Consider the following 20,048-nt stretch of genomic DNA (forward strand, 5'->3'; position numbering starts at 1 on the left):
TCAGCTTAGATATATAGGCCTAAGTTCATTGTTCTCTAAGTTATTATTTTTGTTTGTAGAGATTTTCTGAGAAAAGGAAATGGATGTAAAAGACAGTATTGACAGAACAGAACAGCTAAATGACCAAATCAGTGACCCAGATGCAGGTTAGTGTTTAACTTTTGATAATCTTACAGTACCGGTACTTAAGTTAGTAGGTCTAACAAGAATCGATCTGTGTGATTAGCTACCATTTAACTTAAATGGTAAGAAAGATGTGCCAGGGCGTTTCTGTGGAACATCTACCAGATCTAACCGGCCCCGCTGGGAATGGATTTTAATCTGCATTTGAAATAAATTAAATTAAGTAAGTTAAATAACGATTTAATCCTCCCTGTACCAGGTAGAAAATGACATAACATTCACCTACCTATATGTTGTAAAAGAGAGGCCTAACTAACAGAGATTGGGAGATCCTTTTCTTCACGCTCAGCAATTTTCTCCAAGGCTAAGTTTTCTTCTTAGCTTTGGCTTGGTCTTGTAGTTTTATGACTATCAAGCAACCTTCCAAGTTAGGCCTACACCCTCATTGTTGTTAAGTATATATATATTTAGAGTGCTAAGGGATGGCGCTTTTGCGTCAGGAGTAGCCTATCATGATGCAGAAAAAGAAAATGCTTTTTTATTGAGGCGAACTTTGATAAAAAAAATAGTAAAATGTCTGATTTTATGAAAAAATTTCAAGAACCCTTTAATTTAGTTTAAAATTTAAAATTTCATATCAAATGACGATAATTAAAAAAAAAGATTCGAAAAGAAATAGCTTAAGTAACTTATTGTTACACTGTAAAAAGTGAGGTAGAATAAAGGCTTAACTAGTCACGTTGTACCTCATTTTAAAAGGATTTTCATGGCACAAACTTGTCAAAAATTAATACAAAATTAATTTTTTGCAGGGGTTTTGAATAATATTGAGAAAACAGAAAATGGCGCGGTCAAGAAAGCATCAACGACAAAAGGGAAGAAAAGAAAAAGAACCGTTAGAGACCAAACAGCACCTAAAATGCCTCTCACAGGTTAGTTTAAGTATGGCCTAATTAATTAATTTCAATAAAAAATTAGAGATAAATAGAGACAAATTTCAGTACAAATTATGTGTTATAATTGATTTGTAGGATTTGTGACTATTGTTGTTGTGTTGGCTTCAGGCACTAGACAGTTATGGGCTATAAAATCAAATCAAAATTTCTTTATTAATTTTTGTACATACTGAGCCGACCCCTCGCACCGCCCCCAGACGAACAACTATTGGAAGCATGCCCCCCATAGTGACAGTGCGAGTGGCCGCCCCACATCCCTAACAAAAGTGAAAGGCCGTGGGTGAATATTAAAAACAAACAAACAGTTGTCAACAAAGCCTATAATTAATCAAAAATCAACAAATAACAATAATCAACAATGTCAGCCATCCAAAGAATTCATTTAAAAATCTTTCAAAAAATTTACCCTTCTGAATTACAAAAACTGGTACCAGTAACAAATTAGGCCTAACAATGAAATAATTAAAGATGGTAACTGTAAATATACTTTAAACTTTGAAAAAATTAACAATTAAATAAATAACAATACTATAAAAATAAATAACGAAGAATCGATCATTTTGCGGGGCCCCCTTCAAATATAAAGTTTTTTAAAATGTTCGTAATTTCAAAGTATAACTTGCGTATTGCGTGGCACAACTATTATCCTTGCTGGTGGCAGGCGGTGGTGGTGGGTGACGGTGAGTAGCTTAATGGTCCCCGGAGAAGCTGGGCCGTAGGCAGCCCAAGGAGGCAGAAGATGGAGTGTCCCTCCGGGCGACCCTCTCCGAGGACAGCGGCTGGTGAAGCCTCACATCCGGGACCTCATCTGACGTTCTCGGCACACTAAACTACATTTTACTGAAGATTAGGTTAGTAAGCAACACAGTAGAAAAACTGAAAGGATCGTAAAAGATAACTTGACATAACCTTAAACAAAAATCTTGACAGTAACCTATGACAGCCGCACGTCTTCTAGTTCACAAGTCAAGCGGACATTCACTCTGGGTTGCAGGTTTGCTGCCCGACCCAAACCGATTGAGTTCCGGAGCAAGGCCAGCACTCGCACTATACAAAAACACTGAGGCGTGACATTGGTGGGACGCTTGGTGGGCATGTCACGGCTCAACCTCCCCCCCCAAAGGAGGACTTCCTCTCCAAAAAAAAAAAGAAAACAACCTCTCCCAATTCTAGAAGATCTCAACACCACAGATCAACTCAAGTGTCTGAAGTGGGGAACGCCAAAAGTCTTTCAACTGGAGGGACTACTCACCCCCAGGGTTTGCACTGGCCAGTGCTGGAAAATTTACTAGGGAAAAATCTTCAGCAGCGCACAAGGGACAGAAGAGGTGATCAAGCTCTCTGGCCCAGTGCACTTCCCACTCAGACACAAGAGTAAAGAAAGATGACCTACGGAATTGTTCCCCGGAAAGGCTTCAGATGAGAAATGTGAGCCCTCCGGAAAACTTCTCCAGTCTGCGGATTTCCAAGCCGCACGGAGACAGGAGTCAAGAACTTCAAGATGCGGTAGGGACCTGACCACCGATGAGACGACTTAGCGGCTCTCTTGTCCACGGCCGAACTGACCGGATGAGCCTTACAGAAAACCAAATCCCCCACCTGGAAAGGATTGTCCAACCGACCTCGATTGTGCTTCCTCCGGACCAATTCCCTAGCTCTGATCAAGTTCCTCCTAGCCGCCTGCCAAGTGGCCTTGACATTGGCTGCACCAGGGGGTGGCAGAAGGTCGCCAATTTTCCACACATTTGCCAAGGGATTGTTGGGTGGATAGCCCAACAACAGCTCGAAAGGGACCGCCTTGTGACTCTCATGGTGTGCAGTATTGAAAGCAAATTGGATCCAAGGAAGTTCCTGATCCCAGGTGGTCTGCTTGTCAGCATGAAAAGCTATGAGAGCGGATCGAAGGTTTCTGTTGAACCTCTCAGCATGGGAAGGCTGTGGATAGTAAGGAGAAGTAGTCACATGGCGGATACCGTGCCCAAAGCACATTCTTTTGAAAAGGTGAGACACGAACTGAGTTCCGTTGTCGGAAACAATGGTGGCGGGTATTCCAAAGTGTTGGAACAAATGGGTACGAAGTGCCTGCACGGTGAGCTGTGCAGTGGCGTTCCTCAAAGGAAAAAGCCAACAAAACTTGGAGAAGGCATCCACACAAACAAGCAAGAATTTGTTTCCTGACTTGCTACGTGGGAGAGGCCCTACATAGTCTATGAAAACCTTCTCCAAAGGTCTCTCCGCCACCTCAGATGACAACAACCCATACTTGGTATTCTGAGCAGGCTTGCTTAGCGAGCATGTTTGACAAGAACGTACTCGTGCCGCAATGTCCCTGTCCATACCCTTCCAGATGAACATGTCCCTAACCTTCGCAATGGTCTTGTGAATCCCTAAGTGCCCACCCACAGGGGAAGAGTGAAAGTACGCAAAGACCATGGGTACAAGAAGACTAGGCAGCACAATCTTGGGTTTACCTCGCTGTCGGTCTCGACAACAAAGGGCACCCTGGGACAGAAAATACGGGGGGTGGGCTCCCCCATTTTGAAGCTCACCAATGATCTTAGCCAGCTCGGGATCTTTTAGCTGATGTGGGATGAACTCAGAAAAGGCAAGGGGAAACTCCAGGAGCACGGCACACCCAGTGTGCTCCTCCTGATCAGAAGGTTGGTCGTCAGGTGAGTGATACATCCTTGATAAAGTGTCAGCAATCACATTCTGCGTGCCTCGAACATGTTGCACTTGGAATTTGAGGGAAGATATTTGGACCACCCAACGACCAATTTTCCCAAGCTGGCGAGGATGTGCAAGGAGCCACGAGAGTGCTTGGTTGTCGGTTTCCAGCAAAAACTCTTTATGTTCCAAAAAACGTCTGAACTTATTCACTCCAAACACGACAGCCAAACACTCTAACTCATACACAGAAGAGCTTTTCTTTTCGCATGGGTTCAAAGTGCGTGAGGCATACGCAATTGGCTGCCTAACACCATCTACCTCTTGAGACAACACAGCCGCAATAGCGACGGAGGAAGCATCGGTTTGCAAAACAAACTTTCGACTGAAATCTGGCATCGCCAAAACCGGGGGTTGCATGATAGCTTCTTTCAGAAGATCAAAAGACATCTGTTGTGCTTCACCCCAAACAAACTTGGCGCCCTTCTTCCGAAGCTCATTGAGAGGAGCCGCCAACTCAGCCACATTGGGGATGAAACGCCGGTAGAAACCCACCATGCCAATGAAACGGGCAATGCCTTTGACATCTCTGGGAGGAGGAAACTCCCTGATAGCCTGGGTTCTAGCCGGATCGATACAGACACCTCGTGAAGATACTAGATGACCTAGGAAAGAAATCTCAGCCTGAGCAAAACTAACTTTCTCGGGATTTACGGTAAGGCCAGCCCTAAGCAACCTATTCATGACTTCCTCAAGATGAACCAGATGGTCTTCAAAGCTCTCACTGTACACCAAAAGATCGTCAAGATAGTTGAACACAAATTTGAACTTGACGTCATGGAAGATGGAGTCCAGAAGTCTGGTGAGGGTCTGGGCTCCCACAGCTAGGCCCATGGGAACACGTGTGAACTGGTACAAGTTCCACGGAACGCAGAAGGCAGTGAGAGGTCGAGATTCAGGTTTCAAAGGAATCTGATGGTAAGCCTGGTTCAAATCAAAGACGGAAAAATACTTGGCCTTACCGAACCAATCGAACGCAGAGTGCAAATCAGGGAGAGGGACAGAGTCAATTTCAATCTGAGCATTCAACTTGCGATAATCTAGAACCATTCGAGACTTGCCATTTGGCTTTGGAACTAGAAAAGCTGGACTTGCGTAACTTGAGCGAGAAGGCTCAATTACCCCATTTTCAAGAAGCTCATTGATGATTCCACGGAGTGTCTCCATTTTGGGTGGAGCAAGTTTGTAAGGATGAGAACGAACTGGACGGGTGTCAGTCAAACGGATTTCGTACTCCAAAAGATTGGTGACTCCAAGCTTTGGCGTCAGCACCTCAGGAAAACGAGAACACAATGTTCTGATAGCTTCAGCTTCACCAGGAGTCAGATGCCCTAATGGATCAACCTTTGGTTTGCTGGGTGTCTCAGGCTCGACCACAGCTGCACCATCCACAATTTCATCCGCAAAAGGAATGAGCACCCGTCTTGCGAAACGAAAGAAGCACTGGCCTCTGCCTAAATCCAAAATCAGGCCACAATGCTTGATGAAATCCGCTCCCAAAATGACAGGTATGCAAAGGTCCTTGGCTACCCAAAAACTCCACACCCAAGAAAAATGTTCAATCTTGAATTTCAAACGGGCTTCATAGATGATAGGAAGTGGGGATTTCGATGCAGTCCAGCAGATGTGGGTACTTCGCTCAACTTGCTTGATTAGCCCAGAAGATTTTAGATTTTCAAACAGGGAAAGGGAAATGAGACAACGGGCTGACCCAGAATCCACAAGGGCCTTCTGCACCGTTTTACCTAAGAAGATGTTGAGTCGTGGGCAAGTTGAGCGCGCCGCTTTCACTCCCATGCATGCAAGCTCCCTCATTCCCCGCGACAGAGGCTCCCCAAAACCAGCACTCCCAGAAGGGGCAGTACTCAGAGAAACCAAATTCCTGCTGACTTTCTCCAAAACAGCTTTCTCACAGGGCGGTTTAGGCAAACTTTCCCTTTGTGAGCTACTCAGGTTTTTGGACAAAGTCGCAAGATTGACCCTCTGACGACACACTCGTCTCATGTGACCTGTTTGACCACAGCCAAAGCAAACAATAGGATGCCTCTGTCTCTGCGGTATTTCAGGACCTTGACCCACGGAAGCTACAACGGGATGGGGAACAGTCTGGGGAAGATGCCCCGGAACATGCTCCCTCTGAAAATCAGCGTCTTGAACGCTCCGTGAAAGGATGACCAGCCTATCCAGGTCTGCAAAAGAAGAAGGCTTCGGAGCAAAAATCAGTCTGGACCGCTCCTCAGGCTTCAACCCCTGCAAGACAATGTCCACCAGTTGGTTTTCAGGGATGCCCAGCCGTAGGACACGCCACACGCCACGAATGTCACCCACATACTGACTGAGAGTTTCATCAAATTTTTGAGGTCGAAACACTCTCTCAACCTTCAATCTCTCCATGACCCTGAAGGGGACAAAGAGCTCAAGCACTTCACTGTGAAAATTGTCAAAATTTACTCCCCGTTTCAAACAGTCTAACAATTTGTCACCAAGAGGTCTCAGGCAGAGTGGAACCAGCAGTTCCAACACTACTGAGTCCTCCATGCCTGGGAACTCCTTCAGGTGCAACACCTTTCCCAAAAACTCTAACAAAGGTTCCACCTCTAAACCATCAACCGGGCGAATGTCGCTCAAAACCCCAGCAATGGGATTGGGCAGTGGAGCAAACAAACCCATTTTGTTCTCAGTCAGTCGGTCTACCTTCAAAACACACACAACAAAATTTTTTTTACAACGAACAATTCACAAACTTAAATAACTAAAGACTCTGGACTGAAATGCCTACAGTCAGATGAGGTCCCAAACAGAAGAACCTGCCCATACACACCGCCTTAGCCACCAAAACAAAACACGGACTTACACTCACCACATACACACATACATACATACACTAAACGACAACACCTAACATTTGTGTGATGAGGTAAACACACACACACAGTTTCAATTTTGGGTTTGGCCATGCTTTTGACACTCTTGCTCCCAAAGGATGCAAGTCATTAACCAGATTCCACCCGGTGACTCGGCCAAGGGCGAGCTCCTAATAGAAAACTACAACAGTGTGCTTACCCCACCACAACAACTTTTCTTCAAAAAATTCCTAAGACTGCCAGACCAGAATCACCCAAAAATCAAATCCAACCACGGCCCTTCGTGGATAGAGCACAAAAAACCACGCTCTGCTACCATCTGAGCCGACCCCTCGCACCGCCCCCAGACGAACAACTATTGGAAGCATGCCCCCCATAGTGACAGTGCGAGTGGCCGCCCCACATCCCTAACAAAAGTGAAAGGCCGTGGGTGAATATTAAAAACAAACAAACAGTTGTCAACAAAGCCTATAATTAATCAAAAATCAACAAATAACAATAATCAACAATGTCAGCCATCCAAAGAATTCATTTAAAAATCTTTCAAAAAATTTACCCTTCTGAATTACAAAAACTGGTACCAGTAACAAATTAGGCCTAACAATGAAATAATTAAAGATGGTAACTGTAAATATACTTTAAACTTTGAAAAAATTAACAATTAAATAAATAACAATACTATAAAAATAAATAACGAAGAATCGATCATTTTGCGGGGCCCCCTTCAAATATAAAGTTTTTTAAAATGTTCGTAATTTCAAAGTATAACTTGCGTATTGCGTGGCACAACTATTATCCTTGCTGGTGGCAGGCGGTGGTGGTGGGTGACGGTGAGTAGCTTAATGGTCCCCGGAGAAGCTGGGCCGTAGGCAGCCCAAGGAGGCAGAAGATGGAGTGTCCCTCCGGGCGACCCTCTCCGAGGACAGCGGCTGGTGAAGCCTCACATCCGGGACCTCATCTGACGTTCTCGGCACACTAAACTACATTTTACTGAAGATTAGGTTAGTAAGCAACACAGTAGAAAAACTGAAAGGATCGTAAAAGATAACTTGACATAACCTTAAACAAAAATCTTGACAGTAACCTATGACAGCCGCACGTCTTCTAGTTCACAAGTCAAGCGGACATTCACTCTGGGTTGCAGGTTTGCTGCCCGACCCAAACCGATTGAGTTCCGGAGCAAGGCCAGCACTCGCACTATACAAAAACACTGAGGCGTGACATTGGTGGGACGCTTGGTGGGCATGTCACGGCTCAATACACATACATGAATAGAGTCACTAACCTAACCTATTACATAAGATATTTAGGGGCGGTTCACGAGCTAGGGACTTCATAGTCCGCGACCAGACGTTGGTCCCAGACTATATAAGCGACAACCAAAAAACGGGTTCACAAGTCAGAGCCTAATGATGTGAAAGCCGGGCCCAGAGTAGGTCGAGACCAAATCTGAAGCGGAGCCTAATGACAGGGATTCGCAGGGAGTTTTTGTTGAGACGTTGGTAACAACCTGGAAACTACTGTTGCTGACATACGCACTTCCATACAACAGGGTGATAGTGAAAAAAGGCTGAACCAAAACGTCCAAAACAATTATTTTTCAGACAATAATAGGTTTTTTACATACCTCAGGAACATCTTGCATAATAAAGGGTCCAGCAACAAATTAAACAACACCGGTGTTTACCAGATCAGTTGCCCAGATTGCCCATGCAAATATATAGGCCAGACGGGTCGGGCATTTGAAACCCGCTACAGAGAACATAGGCCAACTCCAAAAATGGTCAAACAAAAATCAGCCTTTGCACAACACCTGGTTGATTCAAATCACTCGATGAGTAGCATTGACGATGGTTTAAAAATTCTACATGTCTGTGGGAAAGGTAGCAAACTTGACACCTTGGAGGAGTTCGAGATTTATAAAATTTATAATGACGAACAGTGTAAAGACCACATCCTTAACGAAAAATTACAGTTCCAGTCTCACTCGATTTTTAATACAATATTAAACTCAGGAACAGCTGATCGAAGATCTGATAACATCAGTGATAACAGTAGAGGAGACGACGTGACGTGACCTCCAGTCTGCTACCAGCCCCGCGCCGCGCCGGACCAAATCAGTATTATGATAGCGCTATCTAAATGTCAATCGTGTATTCGTACCGTATTAATGTCTTCTGTGTTCGTGTTCGTGTTTTAAATGTGTTTTTGACGAGTTGCAAGCTTTGATAATGTTGTCTTCGCAACGAAACATGTAAGCTGTTGAGCAATACCATTTTTGGACTATTTGACTGAGGTATGTAAAAAACCTATTATTGTCTTAACAATATAGTCCAGGGGCCGAAAACATGAATTTTGAATTATTTTTTGCGTATTTGGTTGTCTCAATGGTCGCCTATAAAAATCTATCAAAGTTTATTGATTTATAAACACAAGCCACGTTTGTATGGAATCAGAAAATGGAAGTCTTTAGTGAAATACATTTTTCTGTGTGCATCATTGTAATCCAATTAAGATGCATGACATAAAATAACCGGTTATTTATAACCGGATCAATGCCTATTAGGCATAAGTGCCTAATAATTTAGGATGGTGATTTCTTGATAGACTGATTTTAACTAAACTTATTTAAATGGTACAATTATTGAAACTAAAATGTATTTGGGGGTACTGACTATTTAGATACCTATAAAAATCTTTTCTGTGAGCTGATCTTTATCATGGTTGTAATCCAAGAATAATCTTTCCGTTATTCTTACACTCTTTAATTATCCAGCTGTAAAATGTTGAAATAATATTCTGTAGTTCGCTAGTAATATTATTTATGTAAACAGCCCTGGTTTTTTTAAAGTCAGTTTCATTGGTATTAAAATGCGTTCATATTTAGAAAAAATTTTTTTTTTAATTCTTTTAGCATAGTTTTGAACTGAAAATGTTATTTATTCTGCTTTCATTACCAAACAAATAGCTACCATCTAAGCTTTACTAACATCCAATAAATCACCAGTTTCTCAATGAAAAGTGTCATCAGCCAAAAATATTAGTGCAACTAACATTTCTTTTTCAATTTAGAATACTGTAATGGTTTTTGTTGTCGGGAAATCCGTGCCTTAGATTGAACACCTCAAATGGCTCATTGACGGCATCTTTGGAACATCTAAATCCATCTTTAAATTCACCAAGTCATAAAAGGGTTTTAGTCATGATAACGAGCTGGTCCTATCTATGCGAGGTAGTGGAGTGGTGGTACGTAGTTGTTAACATAATACAGTATAGATATTTCATAGTCATATTCAATACACACGGCGACCAGTGAGTACAACACAAGACGGTGATATCATCGCGAACCGTACTCAACGACTGTCGGTTTGCTTGATGTGCACAACCACGACAAAAAAACTATTTCTGATAATTATGTTAGATAACGGTGGTTAAACTGTGGCTGATTGGTTATATTTATATTCTACGCATAATTGTATCGTTAAAATTGTAATAACATGGGGTTTATCAGTAAAAATATCTTTGTTATGATACTACTTTGTTAAGTGCATAATTTATCTGTCATTTTAAGTTGTTTGATGATTTTTTTCATGTTTTATAAGCCTTTTCACCATGTTTTTAAAAAATAATAAAAATAAAGGAGCTAATTAGATAAAACCGGCATGATGTCACCTTAAACCTGCCTCCTACCATGTCTGAGTTGGGGACCAAACACCATTGTTCTTTTGGGCCCGAACCATCTCATTTGGGCTCGGACTTGACTCGTGAACCCACCGGGACTAATGATCAGAAGCCGGGACTATCTGTAACTGGACTCGTGAACCCAACTTTTTAAACCGGGTTTTATCCCTGCTTAATTGTGTGCAGCCTATCAGTTTGGTCCGCGGCTTATAAAGTCTCGAGCTCGTGAACCCGATTTTTTAAGTCGCGGACCAAATACCGGTTATTTCCGGATTCTGGGCTCGGACTACGATGGTCCCGAGCTCGTGAACCGCCCCTTAGGTACTTTCAGGTTAAGGGAAACATTAATTATTATCGATGATTTCTTTTTGATATATCGATATTTTTGTTTTCCTTTAAGACACATTTTCCTTTCTTCAAAGGCATTTAAATTACAGACAGACAGTCAAACAGCCATATCAAATATGTCTAAGTTATACTTGGTTCAATAACCGAGTTATTGAGTTTTAGCTCGTATTAGAGAATAGGATTAAGAACTAATCCACAGTGAAGTAATATAAACAGAGTGAAGAAGGATATGGGACGGCTGTTGCGCGGGTGCTCTAGTTTACATTTTTCCCGCAGTGTAGCGCGCGCATGTCAATTGCTCTTCCTGCTCGTCAAATTCCACTATTTACTCAACTCCAAGCTGGAAGAGAACGTAACGGATCGCTTTGGTGTTTATAGGCCAAGACTATGAGTGGCCGGTCGGCGTTTAAATTGTACCATTTGTACGAATACCTAAGGTCTTTTAACTTTTCGTTATTTTCATGACATGTTAAAGACCACAATGTTATTAAAATTATTAAAGTTATTAAAATAATCATGTATTAACAAAATAGGACATTATCAACGTTATAATTATTTAGTTAATAATATATTAAATTATCAAAAGATGGTTAAGCAAGACGTTCTTTTATAGTTAAAACTACCCTCTACAAAGAATTCCTTTTTGAATATTACCTACAACTGTTTTAGAAATGCAGAGTAATTGTCACAAAAAACTGCTTGCGTATTACATTAGTAGCCTATGTAATACACGCTAATAATAACCTATATAATAAAATTTAATCAATTGGTCAGAAAATGAATTTACATACCACAAACATTGAGTAATTTACTTTTAATTTAGAAAAAAAATTAGTATAACGGTTGTTATACATAGGATTGTCGTCATTTCTATTTCTTTTTGTAAACTTTGACACCATTGTACAAATGTATGAACAAAGAATATTTCAATTGAAAATTTAAAAAAAGACAATAAATTATTGTACCGTATCCCATCATTCTTTTACCGGCAAAAAATTGGAGTAGTAGCTGTAAAGACGAGGGATAAATATTTATTTCATCCTGAGAAGTTATCCGAATTACTCGCTGAATATCAATTTTTTATAATTTTCATAGTCCCTAATATGTTGTCCATTGCCAAATTTATAGTACGTATGCAACTCATAGTCAATTGTAGCAAGGTGCAACAGCTGTAGTTGCATAAAGAACATAAATAATTATTTCTTCATCACACTATGAGGTTTTTAGCTGTTTTACAAACGTTTATTGGAGGCTGAAAGCTACATTTTGCTGCCCATGCCAGCTGTGTCGTCGTCACTTTTTGGCCGAGCAGGTTTTTACATCCCTATAGGGCCAAAAGTCAGTTGTTCCTTTATTTATTAATGTGTATTAAGTACACAAGCAGTGCATTGCAGTAGACTTGTTTTATTGTGCTGTCTAGCAACTATTATTTATTCTGCTGATTTTGTTAAATATTTCTTCACATAGCCTTAAAGTTTTAGTTTTGTTGACTTTTTGTGTACGCGGTAACGTACTTAAGCAGAGTTATTTTATATCACTTAGAAAAGAAATACTCCTGTCTTAAAAATGTTCCGAGTTGTGTTCAAAACAAAATAAATTCCTGGAAAATAACGATGAGTTATTTGTACCCTTCAAAGCGTACAGCACCAAAATACCCTCAGATTTTGGAAACTTAAAAGTGCCGTCTAGTGAGTTTTGCAATGTGATGGACATCTGCATGAGTGCCTTTGAAAGAAATGTAAATAGTTTAATTACAAGCATTGGCGTCAAGAAAATTTTAGTTTCTGTTTGTATAAATGAAGTTAACGATGTCTTTCCTGGGTGGCTTGAAAAATGCTACATTCACCGAACATTTTGCATTGACAAACTCGTGTTCATCAAATTAAGGTACGAAATTAAAAGACGTTCGTGTGTGTTATATCTTCCAATTGCGCGTAAGAAACAAAGATCATCAAAGGATGTACAAAAATGTGTTAGGAGAAAATTGTTTTACTAGGTAGTTGTTAAGTTGTTACCGGTACACCTTTTAGGCATAACTTTTGTAATACCAGTGGATTATTTCGTACACTTATTTTTTAATTATGTGAATAATCAATGAATCTCAAACGATTTTAATTAGGAAGGTCTAAAACTATGTAATTTATATTTATTTAACTTCAAACTTAAGAGTGTGTGTTCCTATAGTATAACAAGTCTTAATACATTGTACAAAGTTAGTTTTGATTTTGCAAACCAGTAAAACACTGTCATATTTTTATGTCCAAGTCCCAGGTTTTAAACGTTTTGCGTATAGGGCTGTTGATTTTTTTACACTATTACGTACATCCGGCTTATAAACTTTCTTTACTGATAAATCTATTGTTACTTTAAATAGGTAGTATTTAAATAATAATGGTTGGCTATCAATAAAAGCCACTTAATGTTTATTTACTTAAGTATCTTGCAAATTTTTATTTTAATATTTTGTAAATTAAAGAGTGTCAAACGATTTGATGTAGGAATGTATAAAATGTTATTATTTATTTTACTTCAAACTTAGCGTATGATTTCTTTACGTTGTTATACGTGAGTAAGTTGTTTAATGAAGATTTAGTATATTAGTGTAAATAATTTTATTGCATAACCAACTTCAATGTAAATATGTAATATAAGCAAGATAGTTCATTATTTTGAACTCTTTAGAATATCATTCAAGTGTGTAATGTACTTTTAAACTTGTTTTTCTTTCTACGATAACATTATGTAATGCATGTACCCATAGTTGAATAGGCTATATTTTAAAAACTTACCAATTAACACATATTTAGTTAAGTAATTAAGTAATAGCGAAAACACAGCAAAGATACAAATTTCCTGGCCCTTTCAATTTACATTTTGAACTATTTAAAATATAGCCTACATCTACCGTATAGTTCTCCATATACAGAGTGTCCCGGAACTCTCTACCAATATTTTAGGGCATTGTTCCTGGGTAGTTAACATACCTAAATATCATATTTAAATTGTCCGGAAGTCCTTAGTTACTCACACAGCCGCCTTTTTGTTTTTTTAAGTTATTAATTTTTTTCTAAGGAATGGTTATTGAAACTTTGCACAAACATTTATGACAACTAGACAAAGCTACCAAAAAATTATGAAGATTTTTAAAATTCATAAAACAAAATGGTGGCCATTTTAAGTTTTGTTTCTTAAATAACTCGAAAACCATTGATTTTACAAAAATTTTACAAGAATAACTTTTTTAAGGTAATTTTATTACAAATCGATTGACACCTTAATTTTGAAGATTGAACAAGTATTAACTAAGATATGGTAGTTTTAGTGATACGGACCGCTTTCAGCATGCGCTGCAACTAACCTCCAGCGGTTACGAATCACTAAAACTACCATATCTCAGTTAATACTTGTCCAATCTTCAAAATGAAGGTGTCAATCGATTTGTAATAACATTTCCATAAAGTTATACTTGTACAATTTTTGTAAAATCAACGGTTTTTGAGTTATTTGAGAAACAAAATTTTAAATGGCCGCCATTTTGTTTTATGAATTTTAAAAATCTTCATAATTTTTTGGTAGCTTCGTCTAGTTGTCATAAATGTTTGCGCAAAGTTTCAATTTCGTATGTTTAACCATTCTTTAGAAAAAAATTAATAACTAAAAAAAAGTGGGGACACGCTCGGTACATGGGGACACGGATTACGCCCAACACAGATATTAACTCTGTTTATATTACTTCTCTGTGACTAATCTTGTTTAGGCAAAGATAATAGCCTATATATTGGATTAAGAAATGAAGCTATTCCAAACTAACCTAACATAGCTAACCAAACTTGCTGTGGCCTAAGTTACCGTTTCAAAATTCCGTTTGATAACAGAAAAGGCATATATTTTATATGTTTATATAAAAGGCTTATATATATAAGGAAATATATAAGCTATCAAACGTAATTTTGAAATGTTACAGCAAGTTTGGTTAGTTAGGTTAGTTTAGAACAGTTTCGTGAACAGTTCTATTAGTTTAGTAAAAAAAAAAAAATATATATATATATATTAGGCCTATATTTAAATCCATTAATTTGTGTATATTTATATTTCTACCTACTTGTTTATGATGAGTTATAACATTGCAAACTCTTTTAAATGATATTGAATATCCAATAAAGCTGTGTGATACTTCCAGGTTATGTTCGGTTCCTCAATGATCGGAGAGAAACTGTTAGAAATGAAAACCCAAATATGCCATTTTCTGAAATAACTAAGATTCTTGCGGGAGAATGGAGCAACCTTCCAGCAGAGGAAAAACAGGTATTTTATTATATTATTTATGATATACCAATTAATTAGTGTAAACATGATGATCTATTTGAAAGAAAAAAATTAACAATTAACTGTTGTGTGCCAGACTGGTGGTTTTCTTGGAATACTGATCAAATTTGTTGTCAGCAATATCTAGATGCTGCTGATCAAGATAAAGAGCGTTATAATGAGGAGATGAATGCCTACAAGAAAACAGAAGCTTACCGACTGTTTACTCAGAAACAAGCTAACAAAAAACAGAAAGAGGAATCTCAAGATGAGGTAAGGAGATAGATGACTTTTTTAAATTTTCGATAAGCTGTTAACCATTTTCTTTCTACACGTTGTTCTAATGTGGCAAAGAATTGAGGTTACAGTAGACTCCCTCTAGTTCGGCCACCTCGGGACCGGACTACAAAACGGCCGGACTAACCGGATGTAGTAGAACCTCAATTATCTGGGGTGATGGGAGGAGACCACCGATAACTGAAAACCACGGTTAATCCAACATGGCATGAACATATATTACATACCCATAAAACACAGCGAATACTTTATAAAATGGACTTTAATGTGATAATTAATTTGCATTTTCATAGTCAAAATACAAATAATAGTGTTGCACAGTCGTGATATGTTAAAGCAATAAATCATGTAAAGAACAGAACAATAGAAAGTCTAGTACCGGTACTGCAAGCTACTGCTACCATAGTCAGCATAGGCTACTACAACATGTTGTTTCAGAACATAAGAAATGTCGATAAAAACATTAACTCATAAAGCAGCATAAAATCATAGTACTTAGTCGTTGGGCGATTCTCTGGGAAGTGGTCCTGCATTGTTATTTTTAAGAATTGATTAAAACTGGTTCAAACATTGTTTTTTATATAAAACAATAATAAAATATCCCTTAACCAGTCTTTAAAATTAAAATAAAAAATTATTTTTCATGAAATGAAGCTTCAAACTTGGGCAAGTTCTATTACAGTCAAATGGTACTTTTTTCCAGAATTTTAAGTAAAGATGTTTATGGTTAGATGAGTCAATAAATTGAAACAACTTATATTAGTAAATAATTGAAAATATAATTTGTTAAACCTTTGTAAAAGAAAAAAGAAATATTAAATAGATTTTGAGATATTGTTAAATTTCCAATCCATGTTTGCTTGTCCCGTGCAACACACAAAAGGTGAGATTTTTGTTTTAAATCCCAAACTAATTTATATTATTTATTACAACTTCAAAGCAATAAAGATAAAATATAAAATGAAGGCAACAATGTAGTTTACTATTTTTTATGTACTTTATTTTTTGTTTTATAATAGATTTAAAAAGTGTCCCGTGCAACACGTGTTGCACGGGACAATTAAACTGAAGTGGTGTTTATAAATAGATACCACTTATTTTCTTTTTAATTTTTAATAGAGACAATAGTTGCATATTTATTAACACAGGACTATAAGATTTCTTATCAAAATTAAATTGCAGAATTGTAAAACTTTTTTGAGAAAATGTCCTTGTTGTAAGACGTCAGTCACGCTTTCTCAAAAATGTCTATGGGTTGTGGAAATTCATAAAATATGCGCTCTCCCTTGGATTTTAATCGTGGGGTGTCAAAAAGCTTTAATATCTGTTCAAATCCAATATAAGACTTGTTAATATCATCTAGAATAAATTTCTTCCTCGTACTGTCCATACACTTTTAAAGACATATCACTCTCACTTCTCCATCTTCTTCAACTTCACTTTCAGCTACACACAAGTATCTGTAACTGTTATCTTTCTGTGTGCCTTTAAATTCTGCTAATAAAAATGTTCCATTCTTTAAATTTTGTCAACTTCAACATTAGTTTTCACTTGATTTCCTTGAGTTTCCGGCAATTCATAATTTAAGTCTTCCTCGGAAACATTATCATTTGTGACCATTCATTACTTTGTTCACTCACAGAATCCCTAAAAACCAAACGAAAAATTAATTCCTATTACCTCTAGCATGTGATTGCTCTTCTTTCTGTTCATAGCTATTTTTGTAAAGGTTCTTCTGTTGCAGTGCACAACGTGTGCTTTGGAGATCCCACCCACTTTCTTTCCTTTAATCCAGACTGAACCATCTCTGAGAATCTCAGAATCTAATATCAAGTGGATTTTTGTGTTCGGTAAGACCTAGACCCGGGACCGATTTACTTTTTCATTTTGATGTCCCCAGAGGCCAAAAACACCATTCGTTCAAATTTTTATATATGTATATATACCTAATGACAATTTACGGAATGTACGTTTATGAAACAATTTTATCAGTAAAGGACAGACTTCATGATTTGGAACGAGTTGGGGATAGTCATAATTATTTCACCAGAAATCGGGAAAACCTTGCAATTGGCCACCATAGTCTAAAACTTTTTGAGAAAAAACCCATGTATGCGGGATCAAAATTTTATAATAATCTCCCAATTGAAATTAAATCAGAGACTTCCAAAACAATATTTGAAAATAAATTAAAGAGATTTCTCACCAGCAAGGCTATTTTTTCTTTTGAAGAGTTGAATAGTCTTTGAAGTCAAAAACAAATTCAATTTATGTATTTTTTGTTTAGACTTAAAAAAAAAATTAAGTTTGTGAAATTTTGTTTTTATTTTATTATGTTAGAAATGTATTTCATAACTATTAGGCCTAAGCAACTGTTGACACTATTCAATGTATTATGTACAGGAAATGAATAAAGTGGTTTTGAATTGAATTGAATTGAAATCAAGTCTTTTCATTTTTAAAGACATGACGCGATCTATCTGACATTGTCAGTCAAGGATCAAGAATACAAGTATCAAGTAAGTATCAAGTAAGTAGCTATGATTTCCATGTACATCACGCCACTATGAATCGTATGATTTTCAATAAATCTCATTGGCTACAAACATCACCTGATTCCCTCTCCACCTACATCACACCACCGTCCATGTCCGTACGTCCCTACAACAGTCAGTCTACCTCCAGAATTCGAACCTTAACCCGTTTGTAGCCGTGTCTAAAACATGTAAAATATCGTATTTATTTCAGCAGTCCACTTCCTAAGTCCAATTCAACCCACGAACACAACAAATGGCGACGAGGTCGGTCAAATTTACATACCGCACAATGCAACTGTTCGATTGTGCCGCGTAGTGTAAATTTCGAACGCGTTTGTGAATGTCGGATGACGAAGTGGACTTAGACTTACTACTGTTGTTTGAAGATAGTAGTGAAGTGTCGGGTTACTCCAGCATGGCCGGGATAATTGGCAGCATCGGCGAGTACGACCAGAACTCCGAGACGTGGTCTTCATACATAGAACGATTTGAACTGTTTGTCGAATGTAACAATATTAAGGAGGAGAAGAAGGTTAGCACTTTATTGACTGTTGCTGGTGTTAAAACGTATAGTTTACTACGGGATCTGTGCACGCCCGACGTACCATCGAAGAAGAGTTTTAAGGAAATAGTGACTATTATTAAAGATCATCTCTACCCGAAACCATCGTTCATCGCCGAGAGATACAAGTTCAGCAAAAGAATTCAGCACGAGGGAGAATCAGCTGCGGAATACATCGCGCAGTTAAGGAAGATGTCTACACATTGTGATTTCGGCGCATCTTTAAATGACTACCTGAGGGATCGTCTAGTCTCCGGAATCAGGAACGAATCGACCAAACAAAAATTGTTAGCAGAAACCAGCCTAACCTTAGACCAAGCCGTCAAAATCATCACATCAGCAGAAGCCGCTGAGAAGAATGCCGCAGCCTTGTCGATCAACGGGAGCCGCAACGTCGAGCGACTACAAAAGATGACGTCACACCATCGCAGAGTACCAGGCGGAAGCAGCGCACCATCGAGTGTCACCGTCACCGCACATACAGGTCACCACAATCACCCCAAAAGCAGCTCTTCGCACGACAACAAAGTGCAGTGTTCGTGTTGTGGAAGTGCATTTCATTTACGAAATCAGTGTCGATTGTTAGGTATAACGTGTAACGCATGTGGAAAGAAGAATCACATTGCTAAGGTTTGCCGATCTAACCCCTTAACCGCCACGCACGAGATATACCGGGCGATACTAGTTTTCAGAGCAACCGCCACGTACGAGTTATCTCGTGTTGACGTAATCAGCTGTTGTGTTTTATTTTTAACAGCTCACTTCCCGCCTTATCTCTGATATACGTACGTAAACAAGTTGTTGACAGTGCTGCTTGACTAGTGCTGCAATCTGGTGGATTTTAGTGGTACTATAGGTCAGTAATGGTCCCGATCAGTTCCATTCGTAGTTTCAGTAAAACTTTACTGCTTGCGGAAGCTTACGTAATGCTTACGTACATTATGCGTGTCATTATAATTGTGTTTTTTGGTGGTTATTTACTTGGTAGTGTTGAATGAGTAGTAAATATTAGTCGTAATGGCTGGTGACATGCTTGAGGATGACGATTTATTAGAGTTGTAGACTTTATTGTAGGCCAAATTTTTATTATAGGCCTAACTCAAGAAACCCCCGAACCCCACCCCCCCCCCCCACAATCACAAATTTTAGTAGGGTATTGTTAAAGCTTAATGTTTTTGAAGATGTCTACAAACAATATTGATAACTATTTTCTTTAGAAAAACAACTGGTACAGTTTATTAAATCACAAGTAAAAATCGTCAAAAACGGCAAAAATAAGTGGCAATGGCGGATTTTGACTAGGCTACTTAGACGGCTACTTAGATGTTAAGGGGCTAAGAGTAAGTCACAAAAACAACATTCTCATCATTTTAGTAATAGATATAACAGTAGGCATAATTATGTAGAAGCAGTAACGAGTGCAAGCGATGATAACCCTAAAGCTGAAAGCTATGAGGAAGATATTCCAAATTTATTCAAAATGAATGAAAGTAAAGTAGAAAATGCTAAAGTAAGCCCTATTAAATTATAATTAACAGTTAAGTTAAAACCAATTCATTTTGAAGTTGACACAGGCGCAAGCGTAAGTGTATGTAGTTAAAACTTTTACAATGAAAATCTCAACACTTGTAAATTGTTATCCACTGAC

The 20,048-nt window shown here is 38.4% G+C and overlaps 1 protein-coding gene across 4 annotated transcripts in view; it reads left to right on the forward strand.

Annotated features, from left to right (window-relative positions):
- The window catches only part of LOC128987951 (high mobility group protein 20A-like), a 95,315-nt gene that overhangs the window by 20,121 nt on the left and 55,146 nt on the right, over positions 1-20,048 (forward strand). For all 4 annotated transcript variants that reach the window (XM_054409080.1, XM_054409082.1, XM_054409083.1 and 1 more), the window contains exons 2-5: positions 60-146; positions 936-1,055; positions 14,880-15,004; positions 15,143-15,277. In XM_054409080.1, the coding sequence (XP_054265055.1) occupies positions 80-146; positions 936-1,055; positions 14,880-15,004; positions 15,143-15,277 (447 nt within the window). In that variant the 5' untranslated portion in view covers positions 60-79. The remainder of the gene's footprint in view (positions 1-59; positions 147-935; positions 1,056-14,879; positions 15,005-15,142; positions 15,278-20,048) is intronic.

Source organism: Macrosteles quadrilineatus, unplaced genomic scaffold (assembly GCF_028750875.1).
Source record: "Macrosteles quadrilineatus isolate MER2022 unplaced genomic scaffold, UCM_ALF_1.0 Scaffold_2__2_contigs__length_208266976, whole genome shotgun sequence".
Lineage (NCBI taxonomy): Eukaryota > Metazoa > Arthropoda > Insecta > Hemiptera > Cicadellidae > Macrosteles > Macrosteles quadrilineatus.